Source organism: Silene latifolia, chromosome Y (assembly GCF_048544455.1).
Source record: "Silene latifolia isolate original U9 population chromosome Y, ASM4854445v1, whole genome shotgun sequence".
NCBI classification, from domain to species: Eukaryota; Viridiplantae; Streptophyta; class Magnoliopsida; order Caryophyllales; family Caryophyllaceae; genus Silene; species Silene latifolia.
The window spans coordinates 389,897,404-389,912,600 of record NC_133538.1 but is presented as its reverse complement, the minus strand read 5'-3'; the positions used below and the strand labels follow the sequence as shown (position 1 = coordinate 389,912,600).

The following is a 15,197-nucleotide window of genomic DNA, read 5'->3' as shown; positions in this document are numbered from 1 at the left end:
TTTTCGTGTTTGGAGTTGTTGGAAAATAGAGGAAGGAGGGAAAAGAAAAGAAAAAGAAAAAAAAAAGAGAAAGACGTGAAAGTGAAAAAAAAAAAAGAAAAAAAAGAAAAAAAAAAGAAAAGCTGAACGTGAACAGGAGAAAAGAAAGAAAGTTTGAAAAAAATTGATTTGTCTCAGTTAGTTATTTCAGACGGTGTTTGAAAAAGGAAAGTTTATGACCGTCTGACTCCTCCATTCTTATTCTATATTTTTGAGGAGATTGTATTTGAGTTTAGTGAGCTTTGTGCCAAATGAAGGGCACTTGCACTTAGCTTTTTAGTCAGTTGAGATTCGGATGGTTTACTATGGTCCTGTTAGGAACTAGCTTGACGTTTTACCTCCACATTTCCATAACATGTTTTGCCTTTCTCACCTGAACCTCACTATTCCCAAATTATTTGTAAGCCCTCGGCTGTGACGGACATTATTGGTTGGAGTGTGTGCATTAGTTCTTGAATTGTCTTTCATTTTAGTTGCATGCATGCTATGTAGGTCGCAGTTAGGTGAGTGGCTGTATTTTATTCTCTCTTTTACACATAACATTCACCCTTTGCTTCATGAGAGAAGAGTGACCACGAGAGAGTCCGATTTTGTTGGTCTTGCAAGGTCGATAGGCTAGCTATATTTCTGAACAGCTTATAACTCGTTTGCGTATTGACTGCTTAGCTTTAACTGTTGGTTTTTGTTGCATTAAATTGGTTCAAGTAGACAAGTTAAGCTAGCTCTGAGTTATCATTTCCGTTCCATTAGTTGCATTTTAGTTTACTCGAGGACGAGTAAAGGTTCGGTTTGGGGAGATTTGATACGTGCTTTTTATATAGTCTTTTTAGCCTATTTCAGCACGTATTTCTATGCATTTTTATACTGTTTTATAGTATTTTGCCCCGAATTGGCTACTTTGGTTCATTTTGTCTATTTTGTAGAAATGAACGCGGAAGTAGTGGAATCGTACTCTTTTTCGTCTTTTTTGCATGCATTTAGAGGAGACGGGATTTTCCAAAGTGAGATACTGCATTGGGAAGCGTCATGGCACGGATTACGAGGCATTCAGGCGAGGACCCGAGCTGATTTGAAGTCAAAGTACTCAATCGAGTGGTTTTTACGTCCCAGGATGGTCGATCGAGTGGTTTTCCACTCGATCCTTAGCTTGCTGAAAGATGGGTTACTCGATCGAGTAACTATTTAATCGATCGAGTAGATGCTGCAGAAGATTTGCTCGATCGAGTGGTTTCGCTGTTATGGGCTTTAAACAAGCCCGTGTTATGTTTATTTCGCCAAACTTAATTACTTTTCTATTTAAGCACGCTTTACTAGGTCATTAGGATCGATCTTTTGATTATCTAAACTTTCTACTGTAAACCTTACTGCGTTGCTTATTTCCCTTCACTGTAACCTTGCTTTCGGATTGTTTTCACTCGGATTTTGTGTTTTTTACGCCGAATTCACTTGATTGTAATTCCTTTCCTCTTCTCTTAATAATAATTAATCATTGTTTGCTTTAATTGCTTGTTTACTTCGTTATTTCATCTGCCCTAATTTCTCTTTTATGCAATTTTATTGTTATTTCATAATGTTTACTGCTGGGAATTTATCTGTTGTTAGTTTAATTAGCGACATGAGTAGCTAAACCCCTTCATGTTGGGATTAGGGGATCTGCGGTAGGAATGTGACGATGTAGTGAATGAATTAGATGAATTAATTACAAGAATCTGTCACCATAGCAATTTAATTTTATTTATCGACTTAGTTGAGTGCACACTTCTGAGTCATCCTTTAATCTGGCTAAAATTAATCCTAGATCGAAAGATTGGACTAAATAGGCCTGCTATGAACAGTAGACTACCCTGACGAGAATGAAAGTTAAGTTAGTGGTATTTTAGGATAGAAAGTGGACCGAAAGGACCTTTCAACATCCGTCTTACATTAATTCATCTGAGTCATTTACAGCTGAGTCATTGGACTACCGTAGTGAACCGAAATCCTGACATGTCCTTCTCTATCTGATAGTTTTATCATTATTTCTTGCCTTTACTGCTCTTGCCCTTTATTTCTCTTTCCTTGAAAACTCGTAGTTTAGATAACAATTCAAACAACACCCCCCCCCCGCCCCCATTTGTGACCAAATAGACGGACTACTACAAATATCTTGCCTCCCTGTGGAGATCGATCTGACTTCCCTAGCTATATAGTTAGTTTAGTTAGTTTATTTTTGACAGGTACACGACAGACGTGTCAAATATTGTCACTAATACTCCTTCCAGCTAGAAACGCATTTTGGTATTCCCCAACGAGATATCCCATAACTTTCTTCATCTGATTTGTAATGCATTTTGTCACAATTCTCATAAAAACATTACAGAGACTAATAGGATGGTAATCCTTCACATCCTCCAGGTTATCACATTTAGGAACTAAAGCAATAAAAGTCCTATTCATTTCCCTTAAGACCATCCCAGAGTTTAAGATGGAGAGAATAGCTTTTGTGCAATCTTTATTCACAAGGTGCCAGCATCTTTGGTAAAAAATAGCCGGAATACCATCCGGCCCCGAAGATTTCAATGGACCCATATGGAAAACAGCCCGTCTGATCTCTTTAGCCGAAAAAGGCTTACCCAACACGTCCGCATCATCATTAGAAACCCGCCTTCTAATATTCTTAGGTATGTCGGTATAAGGATAACAAGAGCTTCCTTGGGAGTGCTATGGCAATGTGAAAAGATCCACAAAATTTTCCTGAAAACACACACTAGCCTCCTCTGGAGTATAAGTCCAGGTTCCATCCTGCCTTTTAATTCCCAGAATAAAATTTCGTCCCGCTCGTCCTTTTACCCAGTTGAAAAAATATTTAGTACAAGTATCCCCTTCAACCATCCATTTCAATTTAGCCCTTTGCTTCCAATAAATGGCCGTCGCCCTTGCCAATTCTCGGACTTCCTCATTTACCTGATTGTACTCTTCTTCTCCTCCTCCAGATATAGCTAATTCAATACCATGCTCTAATCTTTTGTCAAAATCATCCCATTTCATCGACCAGTCATTAAGTTTGTCAAGTGTCCACTTTTTCACACTTTGCCTTACCCTAGCTAGTTTCCTAACCACCCGAAAAGTCGGAGAACCCACATCATTAATGTTCCAAACTTCCTTAATGACCTGAATGCAATCAGGGTAGTCCAAAACCCATGCATCCAATTTATAAGGTTTCTTACCGTTATTCTTCGTAAGATTTAAATCTACTTCAATAGGCGCGTGGTCAGATATCTGAATCGGATAATGCTTAATGCTCGTCTCTGGAAAGATGGTAAACCACCCCTTTGATCCAAGTGCCTTATCAATCCGTTCATAAACCCTTTTTTCTCCTTTCATATTACACCAAGTAAACCTTAGCCCTTTGAAGGGTATATCTAATAACTCATTCCTTAATTTCCAGTTGTTGAAATCACAAGCTCCCCGAATGCAATTGTTACTAGTACTTAGTTTGTCGCAATTATAATCCACTTGGTTAAAGTCACCCACAATAAGGTATGGATGATTTAAGCCTCTCAAAGAGTCTTCTAATTCCGCAAAAACCCTTTCTCTTAGCTCAAATTTAGATGCACCATAAAACAAAATAAGATACCACAAAGCCCATTATATTTTTCGACTAAAAGCACCACAAAATTATTACACGCCTCCACAAGGCTCATTTTTGCTTCTTTTTTCCAACCAACCCAAAGGCCACCCGCCGTTCCGTTTGCATCAACTCCGGTGGCCTCAACAAAAACAAAAGATCTAAATAAAGGGCTAATAGATTTTACATCACACTTAGTTTCAATAAGAAAAATAAAATCATAGTACTTGCTACTAACTAGCACTCTTATTTTGGGAATTGTAGGAGCGAGCGCATTGTTAAGTCCCCTACAATTCCAAACAAGTCCACTCATGGCGATAGAGGAGGTTGTGACGGCCCAACCTCCGCAAAACTACCATCAAAGTTCACAGATGAGGAGTCAGACTCCATCATATCAGCATCATAAATTTTGATACAAAAACCAGATGTCTTCTTCTGCACATCCCTTTCTTGCTTTCCAAAACCAGTAATCCCCTCATTCCAGCAACCTTTCTTAGCCATGTGACACAGATAAGCCTTAGCCCGTCCTATGGAGCACACATTTTTAGAATGAACCAGAATATCAGAAACTTCAGTGCACCATTTCCTTTTCTTGGCCCTTCTAACAGCCTCCTTCAAGATTTCATCCAGATCAGGCCTATGATAAATATCAGCAAGTCCCATACACCCATCAGACGTACCTTGAATGTCAATGTTTGCAAATAACTGTGTTGCATTCCCTACTACAGGTACATCAAAAAACTTATCCTCCTTGAGCCCATCAGCATCATTAGACCATTTTCCCCCCTTCCTCATTTCAGCGTTCTCCCCAGCTCCCTTCAACATCTCCTGTAATGGAAGGAGAGAAGAAGAGCCCAGATGTAGTTTCTTACCTTTGTTACTAATGGTAGTTGATGAAAAATCTTGTTGGATACTGTTATTCCTCAATAAATCCTCATTCCATGTCGCCTTCACAATCCCACTATAACCCACAGTCAGCACCAATTTTGTATTAACCAAATTAGTAGAATCCATACCAGATGTGTCCTGAACCACAGCAGCATTATCATCATTATTATCTTCAGATTAAATTAGGTTAATAACTTGACTGAACTCAGAAGATTCCTGAGAAGGAGTATCCCAGTTTAGCAAACTCAGAGGAGATGAATCCTCTGGTACAGCAATTTCAGCATCAGAATCAGTGTCGCTTATAAAAATAATCTCATTTAGGAACTGATCAATCTGTCCCATCCCATCTAATTCCCCCTATTCAGCCTCAGCTCCATCCAACACCTGATTTTTATTGCCAATATGGATAATAGTTCCATCAGGGTAATGATACCTGATAGGTAAACCACTGGGAGGAGGATCAAAAGTTTGATTATAGCCTCTGCGATCATCATCTATCCTAGCCCAGTCAACATCCCCATATACCCTGTTAAGAATCTCCTCTTGAATTCTCTGATCACGATCCAATACCCCACTCAAACTACCCTGCCCAGCATAAATAAGGTAGGGATCATTTTCTTGTATTTGATACAGGTGATCCAGTTGCTCTATAATCACATCCCCCTGGTTATCAAACTCCTCCTCTTCCACACTATGATAGTCCTCATTTAGATTGTTCAGATTGTTCTCCTCTCCAAGCCATCCCCCAACACCAGCAGCTACCTCATGTACTACTTGAGTAGTAGTACCCCTATTTCCTTTTAAACCTTGCCCATTACCAACTCCCTCCTCATTCTACATTAAAACCATTTCCATATCTTGTGGTTGATTATGATTTCTAACAGATCCGGGTAACTGAACCTCATTTGACTGCCTCATCCCCTAAGCTTCATTCATAACAACATCCCCAATATGCTGCTGTCCCTGATCGTGTCCCTTGCCTTGGATATTACTGCCTCCTATACCCTCATTTCCCACCCGGAACACTACAGGTCCAGCAAAAGGCTGGGCCGTAATAGTAAACAGCATTCCAGGTAAGACCCTTCCCCCTGGAGTGATACCCAAATCAAAATCCACCACACGTTCAGGTGAGTCTCTCCTCTGCCTATTTCCTCTAACAATTCAATTTCTCAGACGGACTCTGGAGTTAATAAATCTAGTAGTTGGCGGAGTAGCCCTTAAATCCATGTTAAACATTGTGTGATTACTATTTGATTGAAAAATCATAAAGCTCCTTTCATCAGTTCTATCTAACATACCATTGATACTGGAAATAATAGTCGTGACACTCTCCCTACATTGGACCCCCTTATGACCCACTTTTCAACATTTTATGCAATACTTAAAAATTTCCTCATAACGAAATTGAACCCATAATAAATGGCTCGCCTCCATCGCTAAGAAAAAACCAGGCATAAGGGGCTCATTCAATTTAATACCCACTTTCAACCTTAGATAATCATGTTCAGGGACCACATCAAAAGGTTCTATAAAACAACGATGACTAAGTAACTTACCCGACACTCTAGCCACATCCATTGTCAGATACTCAAATGGTAACCCACATACACGGACTCAGACCTCAGCATAGGGAAATCTGACTGTCCGTGGAACAGTGTCAAGGAACCAACGAGAAAACACCATAACTGCGCCATCAATGGTAGCAGTGCTTCTTTCCAGTAAACCCTCCTTGTCCTCCTCATCCTCACAGTGAAAAACATAGATTTTCCCCATTTTAAAAGTTTTAACCCTTGCCTTAGTATTCCATTTCTTTCTAATGAACTCATTCACCATTTCAGCTTCAAACAAATGATAGTCAACTAGGAAGCCCAAGATACACTTCCTCCAAAACTCCCTTTATTGCCCCAGATGAGTTGGATCCACATTCATCACACCCCCCGACCTAGAAAATCGCCAGAGGTTAATGTGCAGAGGGTTCATAGGTTGAAACTCAGCATTCGGATGTGATTGGTGGAAGTTCTGGTGATTATAAAAAATTATAGTGAACATCATTGTTCTAAGGATCACCATTATTCCCCTCATTAATGTTCCCAAAACGCCCAAATTGATTTTCAAATTCCATTGGATTTGATCGAAGATTTTTTAAGTGTTTAAGAAGAAAAGAGTTTATACACGATTGATGATATTTTGATAATGAAGGATTTGATGGGGAAGAAAGTCCCATTCTTCCTTTTTATAGGAATTAATGGAACCCTAGAAAAATAACCCAGAAAACCCAAACATTTCCCCCCAATCCCAGAAAAGCAACAGTATGAATAAAAGCAATTACTCGAGCCACCAAAAAACCTAAACCCCCAATTAATCCCGCAGGAGAGCAATGATGGAGGAATATTAGGCGTTTTTGACGAAAGAAATCCCCAGAAAAGCAAACTTACAAATTTGATTCCCCAACATCTAATTAAATGCCCTTCCCATTAATCATTAGGTAGATAATAATTAGATTTTTGGTAGATATGAAGAGATTAATCATAAATAGGATTTTCAGAAAAAAAAAAAAATAGGGATAGATTAAGACCCAATTGATGAGAAGGATTGTATTGTTTATCGTGTTGAAAAACTCTCTTTTTTTGGGAGAGAAGCTCTGTTATTTTTTGGGAAAGAAGCTCCCTTTTTTTGGAAAAAATATAATATATTACACCAAAATGAATCTTCCAATTATGTAATCTCATTTGCACTGTTTGTAACCACATTAAAAGTTATTTAACTTTTTATATAATTGATAACATACTATGCTTCCGTGAAAACATCTTTGTCATATATATAACTACTTTTTCAGATTACAAGCTTATAAATTTAAAATAGTTCCATATATGTTCTTAGTGGGCACATATTACACCAAAATAAGTCTTCGATTTATGTACTCTCACTTGCATTATTTGCAACCATATTAAGTATTATTTGTCTTCTCATATAATTGGTAACATTTTATCCTTTTGTGTCAACATCTTCTATAGATATAACTACTTCTCAAAATATTACAGTCATATGTGTCTTATTAGCAATATCCTCTGCTTGAACCAACTCATGAGCAACGATATTGACACATACAAAAGCTTCTAACTCCTTTGTCCATGTCATTACGAAGATGTGAAAACAAGTTCGAGGTTGCATTTTGTGGTCATCCATCCAAGAACGCGGAGTTACAATATTAGAAAAATGGTAAAAATATCAGTGAAATAGAAAATATTTCTACGAATGTATAACAATAATAATTTGAGTGCCTTCGGTTGGATATATTTTTCTACGATGATATAACAAACAATTACATGTCCAACCATATTACTTTAAATGACGACAACAATAATGTAAAGATTACTACCATCAAACACAACCAAGTGGTTCATATACTCCATCATACATCACCCATTATATCCACTATCACATACACCCAAAATAACAACAATTCCAATATAAATAATATCATCATCACCACAAGAAATCTACATAATCACCAATAAAATAATCAACATATTCATAACCACTAAGGATACATGATTCTGAAATTGGCGACATAAAACTGATTATGAATACAACAAGATAACACTTATAGTTTTGAAGACATGTTTAAGCAAAATGACAACATATTATACTGGGCTTATTTCATAGCAAAGTCATAACTAATAATGCAGACATGATGAGGAAATATGAAAACATGTATGAATTCAAACAAATTAAGGTAACAAAAATAATGGTTACATTATCATGAATATAGGATACATCAATTTGTTTGTGAAACGAAATAGGTTATCACTCATACTTTGAAGACATTTTCAACCAAATTGGTATCATTTTAAGCTCTTTAAAATTACATAAAAAAAAGTCATAACCAATAATGGATACATAATTAGGAAAACTGGATACAAAAATATCCTTATGAATTCAAAAAGGTAAAAATTGATATTATGAACTCATTAAAAATAATGGTTACATTATCCTGGAAAACGGAGTCATCACTTTGATTTTCAAACAAAACAAGTCACAACCAAATTTGTAATATAATCAACACTTGTATATTTTAAGACCAAATCAATCAGCAATAATAGAGACATGATATGGAAAATTGGTCACAAATCAAGGTTACCAAATTGGTCACAAACTAAAGTTAAAAACTCATATTCATCTTCACTTACCCCATCACGTCGTCTTCCATATCTTCTTCTTCAACAACCTTCCTCTTTCTAATGGCTTTCGCTTCAATGACACATTTTCGCCACTTGCATGTGATGTTTGAGTTTTCTTTTTTAGAGGTATTTTCTTTACCATTATTTTTTTTTCATTTGTGCTGATGAAGATGGTTTATTAAACTTTTTTTTTTTCCAGTGAATATTTCAAGAAGTGAAGAGAGAGAAAGATTAAATTGGAGGAGAGATGGGAAAAGATCAGAAAATGTGAAGTTGTTAGAGTGAATTGTGAGAGAGTAGTGTGTGTAGTACGCAAATTTTGAAAAAATTATTGTACAGTCATGTCAACACATCAAGCTATCAAATCCCCTACACATTTGCATGCCTACATGCAGTCTACTACACACTAGCCTACTTTTTTTATTAATTACACTCACAAACCCGTTTTTAGCTACTTGACCAAAATTGTACAATGAGATATCAAAATGACGCGTCTTATTAATAAGACGGATAGTCTTAGTCTTAAGTAAGACTAATTGATCATCTATATGGCGTAAACTTGATGACTGATTTAGCAAACAAAGCAAAAACTATCAACTTTTCTTGTTTTTTTCATCTCACTTTTCATTTCCTCCTATTCTCTTCATTTCGAAAATGAAACTATTTTACACACTTGGATACCGGTCTGAATTCTCTCCATTTCCTCAAAAGAAATAGACCTCCATTTCATTTAAACGGTCTGAATCAAATCTTGTGATACATGAATAATCAACCTCGATTCTACATACTAGGTCGGTTTAACCCGAGTACGATGATAAACAATGACTAATTACAAAGCAATGAACTTAACACAATTAGTTCATATCAAGCATTTTTACATCCTTTTCTTACAAAACTATCCATGTCAAGCTTGCGAAACCGAACCCGACATCGAATATTACCAAGACAATGATAATTATTCTGAGTCCCTTTCTTCATATTAGCACAAAAGCGGTCTTAACAACCTTTTTAACAAAAGCGGGTTTTAACACCCTTTTACAAACGATTTCACAAACACTTTAAACAATCAGGAGACACCCCTTTGGGTCGTCACCTGACTCGCGCCTAAACAGGCCTTCTGATTTCCATTTTTCAAATCAGGGCCTGCTCCCTTGCATCGCCTTATTGCTTGCGCCTCAATAGGCTTCCTGGCACTGCTCCTGTTCCATTTCCAGCACTCGTCCGGGACGATCCCGACTTCGGTTAACCCGAATACAGGATGGATCAGATTGATGAGTTTGCGTTTTACACTTTGCATTCCAAAACATTTTTTTAAGACAAATAAATCATGTTAAGCGCCATAAACCCAACTTGGTAAATGGATGTTTAATTTCCGTCTTGCATGCAAATCAACATTAAATTCAACTCGACATCAATTACTTGATATTTGGATAAACAGCCGACTTAGCAAACTTTCACATGTTAGGTTAAACCTTTGGATGCGCATTCATGCATTTAACCCGTTTTATTAACTTCTGCACTTAACCAACCAAGATCGATCAGTAGAGGCTGCTACCGCGGGCGAGATTGGGTGTCCGATTAAAAGGCTTTCCAATACGTACCCTCACCTCCTAATCAAAACCTTTGGATAGTGGACGACCTTATCCAGGGCGAACGAGAGTCATTCTAGCGATAGGATGCTAAAGAGGGACGATTCCTTATCTTTAGTACCTATGTCAAGCACCGCTTTTTGCCTTTATTGACCTAGGTATAAAGTGGACTCGAACTGTTTCCAGGCATCCCATAATTTCTTGGTGGTAACTCCGAACATCTCTAGCTCATTTCGGGACCCTCACCGAAACGAAACCGAACGATCTAAAGGGATCCGGTCGAAAGCATTTCTACGCCACCGAGCATGGCTTTGCGACTGCTATACGTCCACAGATTGGCTTGACGTGTAGGTGGCCCATGTTCACACTTAGTCTTAAGTAAGACTAATTGTATGTACTTTGGAAAGAGAAGGCTAATTATTTGCTAAATTTCCTAATAACTATACATAACTTATGGTAGTTTGTTATTTCAGACGATGCTCTACTTTTTTAGAGTTCAACTTTGAAGAATTTATAAACTTCTTATAATTACGAAATTTAGATAATATTTTTTCCCTTAAGAGTTTAAGAAGATGATTCAAAAATCTGAATTTGAGTTGGATATAAGATTCTTCGGGGAAGTGGCAAATAAGCCCCAAACGTTTACCCCAAACGTTTGTCACTACGTGCAAATTAGCCCCATAACATTTTACTAGTGCGAATTAGCCCCATTAGTTATACTCGACGTGCAATTCAACCCAATTAGAGATATCCGAGTAAAATTCTCGCCGGAAAATTGTGACATGGCACTGGAAAAATGACTAGGATGGATTAAATTAAATAATAATTAAAAAAAAAACATATTGCCAGAATTTAGGTTTTCCATCTAGTTTTATTTCTTACGTCTGTTTATCTTCTTCCTATCTCCTTCATTACTATCTTCATTCTACAATAGTTCTCCTGTAGCAGCTATGGTTATCCCCATGCCAAGAGGTAATTTTCCCAATTGATGTATCGTTTTTTTAGCTTTTGTGCTTTGTTATTTGAATATGATACCTTATTAGAAGGGAAAAAACTAAACATTCTGTCAATAAAATTAGCAATTAACTCGCATACTAAGATGTGCAATTTGTTAATATTTATTAGTTTTTGTATAACTAGTTGATTTTTTGTTCATCATCAGAGATGATGGCCTATTTGCTGCTAATATGATACTAATATTGCCAATATATCAATTTTCAATTACTTTAGGTTCAAAGTCTGTTAATATTGTCACTTATCAATGTTTTCATGAGGGAAGTTTTAAGGCTAATGGAGATGATGTCGAGTATGTTTGTGGATTGATTGACGAAGGAACTTTGGATATATGTCAACTAAATATGAAGCAAAAAGATATATTGATACAAAGATTGGGTTATCAAGTAGGTGATATTGATTGTTTTTTCATGTTTCAAAATAATAAGAAGATTCAATTATTATGTGATGGTGAGACTATTGAGCAACTTCGTGTTGATGGAGTCACATATGGGAAAGTTGAATTATATCTTATTCATTCTGGGATGGACTTACATAATGCTGATGTAAGTGATGAAGTCCCAAGAGAAGTGATTATGAAAAGTAAGGAAGACACTCTAGTAGAGAATATGAATTTAAATGCAGGTGGTATGACTAATGACATAGATGTCGATTATCTACAAGAGTCATATATCAGTGAATTTGAAGAGATTATTGACAATGAAGATGAGGGGAGTACCGATGATGAGTTCATTCATATACAAATGAAAAAAAGGGATTGGGTTACAAAGAGAAATGATGATTTTGGGGAAACCCCAATAATGAAAGATTCTGACGAGGAAGATAATGTACAAGCTTCGAGGGAAAAAGGACAAAAGGATAATTATTGGGGTGAAGGGGAGGGTGAAGATGAATATAATAGTCTTTTACTACCTGAAGAACAACAATATAAGGAAAGAGATTCAGACGATGAAGCTGCATTTAGTGCGGGTGATGACGACAAATATATTCATGTACTTGATAAACGTGAATGGCTATTATATGAGCCTACAACTCCATTTGGATGTGTTCAACTAGAGTTGGGTCAACTTTTTGAGAAAGTGGAAGTTCTAAAGAGAGCACTTATTTATTATTGCTGTCAAACACATTGGAGTTTTCGGTATTATCATAATGAGCCAAAAAGAGTGCTTGTCAAATGCAAGTTTTATCTCGAGTGTCGCTGGAAGCTTAGTGCTAGATACATAAGGGATTATGAATGCATACAAATACGATTTTTTAAGGATATCGACACTTGTACACCTACTAGGATTAACAAGAGGGTAAATGCTGATTTTCTGGCTGAAGAATACCAAGAGAAGCTATTAAAACATCCAACTTGGAAGCTGAAATGATTTGTTAACCATGTGAAGGAAACCTATGGTGTAAAGATTAATAGGTGGCAAGATGGAAGAGTTAAAAAGAATATTTTGTCAGCATGTGGTAAGGTAGTGGGAAGACAATATGATTCACTAAGAGCCTACATGTATGAGATGAAGAGGTCAAATATAGGGACTAGCGTATTTTTATCATTGAAGTCCTGCATTATAGGTTGCATTCCATAATTCCACATGATTTACATAAACTTTGCTGTTGTTAGACACAACTTCCTCCATAGATGCAGGAGGGTGCTTGGCCTCGATGGCGCATTTATGAAAGGATATTGTAAAGGCGAGATACTATGTACTGTAGCAAGAGATGCAACTAATCAGATGTTTCCCGTAGCATGTGCAGTAGTGGAAATTGAATCTAAGGAAAGTTGGTCTTGGTTTTTTGGACATTTAATTCAAGATTTGGAAATGGGAATGGCTGGACTTTACTGTCCGATCAACAAAAGGTCAGTTCATGTTTTAACTATTTTTTTCGTAATATTTTTGTACATCTTTTTGGGAAAAACTTTAATTTCATAACTTACACAATTATTGTATAGGGCTTAATGATTGTAAAAGAAGAGATACTACCACAAGCAGAACATAGATTATGTGCTAGACACATATTTATAAATTGGATTGAAGTTATTAAAGGGGTTCCATTACATACGCATTACTGGAGGGTAGTCAAGGCTTATACTGAGAAAGAGTTTAACGATGTTATGCAGCAACTAAGACGACAAAGTGAGCGTGCTTATGGTGAGATGTGTGCAAGAGATGTGACTAAATTTTGCAGATATTTTTATAAGACTTGGGCTTGTACAGATGTAACTTGCAATAACATGGCAGAAACATTCAACTCGTGGATTCTTGAAGCTAGAGAGAAACCAATTTTATCTATACTTGAAGAAATTAGAAGGCAAGTGATGTCTAGGATGGTAGAAAAGAGAGGGGAAGCAGCTAAGTGTAATAGAGTTACTCCAAGAATTCGAGCAAAGTTGAATGAATTTAGGCAAGCAACGAAGAACTGGGTACCAATAAAAGCTAGTACAAATGTGTATGAGGTGCAACACACCCATAATAGTACATTGTCGTACACAGTCTGACTTGATCAAAAGGTATGTGCATGTAAATATTGGGATTTGAATGGAGTTCCTTGTGAGCATGCTACCTCAGCCATATGTGCTATTAACCAAGATCCGGAGAGTTATGTAGCATTTTGGTACCCTAAGAAAAGTTATGAAGCATCATACTCAGTTCCTATGGAGCCACTTAATGGGCAGGCTCTATGGCAGACGGTCGAAGAGGGCTCAATTTTACCAAGTGATCCTAGAATAATGTGTGGGAGACCTCCAAATAAGAGGAAGAGAGCTTATGGTGATATTCGGCGAAAGCGACTCAAGTACAGGCTCCCTAAAAGTAGCAAACAATTGTGCTCAAGTTGCCATAGAATTGGCCATAACCGTAGGACATGCCTATCCAAGGATGCTTGAGGTCGTTTACTGAGTAGTAAAAGTTTCCCCTCATTATCGAGTATTGTAGCTACTCTTAATTTTTCCTTTTCATTTCTTTATGAACCCCCATTGTCTTTGTCAATTAAAATTAATTTTGTCAAATTTTTACTGATTTATAAAGAGAGGCAACAACACGATTGAGTCGGTTGACACTTCAGTAAGATGCAAATTTCTCACAACTTTATCAGAGCAAGATCAACCACAATAATTTATCAATTCCAGAAAGAACATGACCCTGGTATGATGCAACTAAATTAAAAATAAAAAACATTATAGTGATATGGGATGAAGATACCTGATATTTCAATCGGAATCGTTGCGAAACTTCGTTTAATTTTCGAGCTCAGATCATGTAAAATTTCGTTTAATTTAATCACAACAACCCTGTTTAATTTATCACAGCAATATCAACCTCAAGCATCACCATTGTTGCGGAACTTCGTTTAATTTTCGAACTCAAATCGTGTAAAAATGACGGTATATAGTTGTAGTGTGCATAAATTCAATTTTCCCCAAATTTCATTTTTTTTTCAGTTTTTGTGATACTTGGTAAATTTTTAATTACAAAAATGGTGATTCACGGGAATAAGTGTCGGCTATATCAAACAAAATTGAGGTGGAAAAATAGAGAAATGGTTAGAGAGATGTGAGAATTGAAGAAGGGGCTCGAAAACATATGAGAGTGGAAGAGATAAGGGAGGAAGTAACGAGGTGTTTGAGTAGCAACATAATTAGGTAGTGAAAATTCATGTTTTTTTTAATTATTATTTAATTTAATCCATCCTAGTCATTTTTCCGGTGCCATGTCACAATTTTCCAGCGAGAATTTTACTCGGATATTTCTAATTGGGCTGAATTGCACGTCGGGTATAACTAATGGGGCTATTTCGCACTAATAAAATGTGATGGGGCTAATTTACACATAGTGGCAAACGTTTGAGGCTTATTTGCCACTTCTTAAATAGATAGAACTTCATAAC

At 36.7% G+C, this 15,197-nt stretch overlaps 2 protein-coding genes across 2 annotated transcripts; one reads left to right on the top strand and one right to left on the bottom strand.

Annotated features, from left to right (window-relative positions):
- Positions 1–2,271: 2,271 nt before the first annotated feature.
- LOC141632060 (uncharacterized) lies at positions 2,272–3,402 on the bottom strand. The gene is made up of 2 exons (XM_074444646.1): positions 2,983–3,402; positions 2,272–2,739 (listed from the first exon to the last, which is right to left on the bottom strand). The coding sequence occupies exons 1-2, from the start codon at positions 3,400–3,402 to the stop codon at positions 2,272–2,274; spliced, it is 888 nt and encodes a 295-aa protein (XP_074300747.1).
- Positions 3,403–12,985: 9,583 nt separating this feature from the next.
- LOC141632059 (uncharacterized) lies at positions 12,986–14,196 on the top strand. Its single transcript, XM_074444645.1, has 3 exons — positions 12,986–13,180; positions 13,264–13,734; positions 13,822–14,196. The coding sequence occupies exons 1-3, from the start codon at positions 12,986–12,988 to the stop codon at positions 14,194–14,196; spliced, it is 1,041 nt and encodes a 346-aa protein (XP_074300746.1).
- The last annotated feature ends 1,001 nt before the right edge of the window (positions 14,197–15,197 follow it).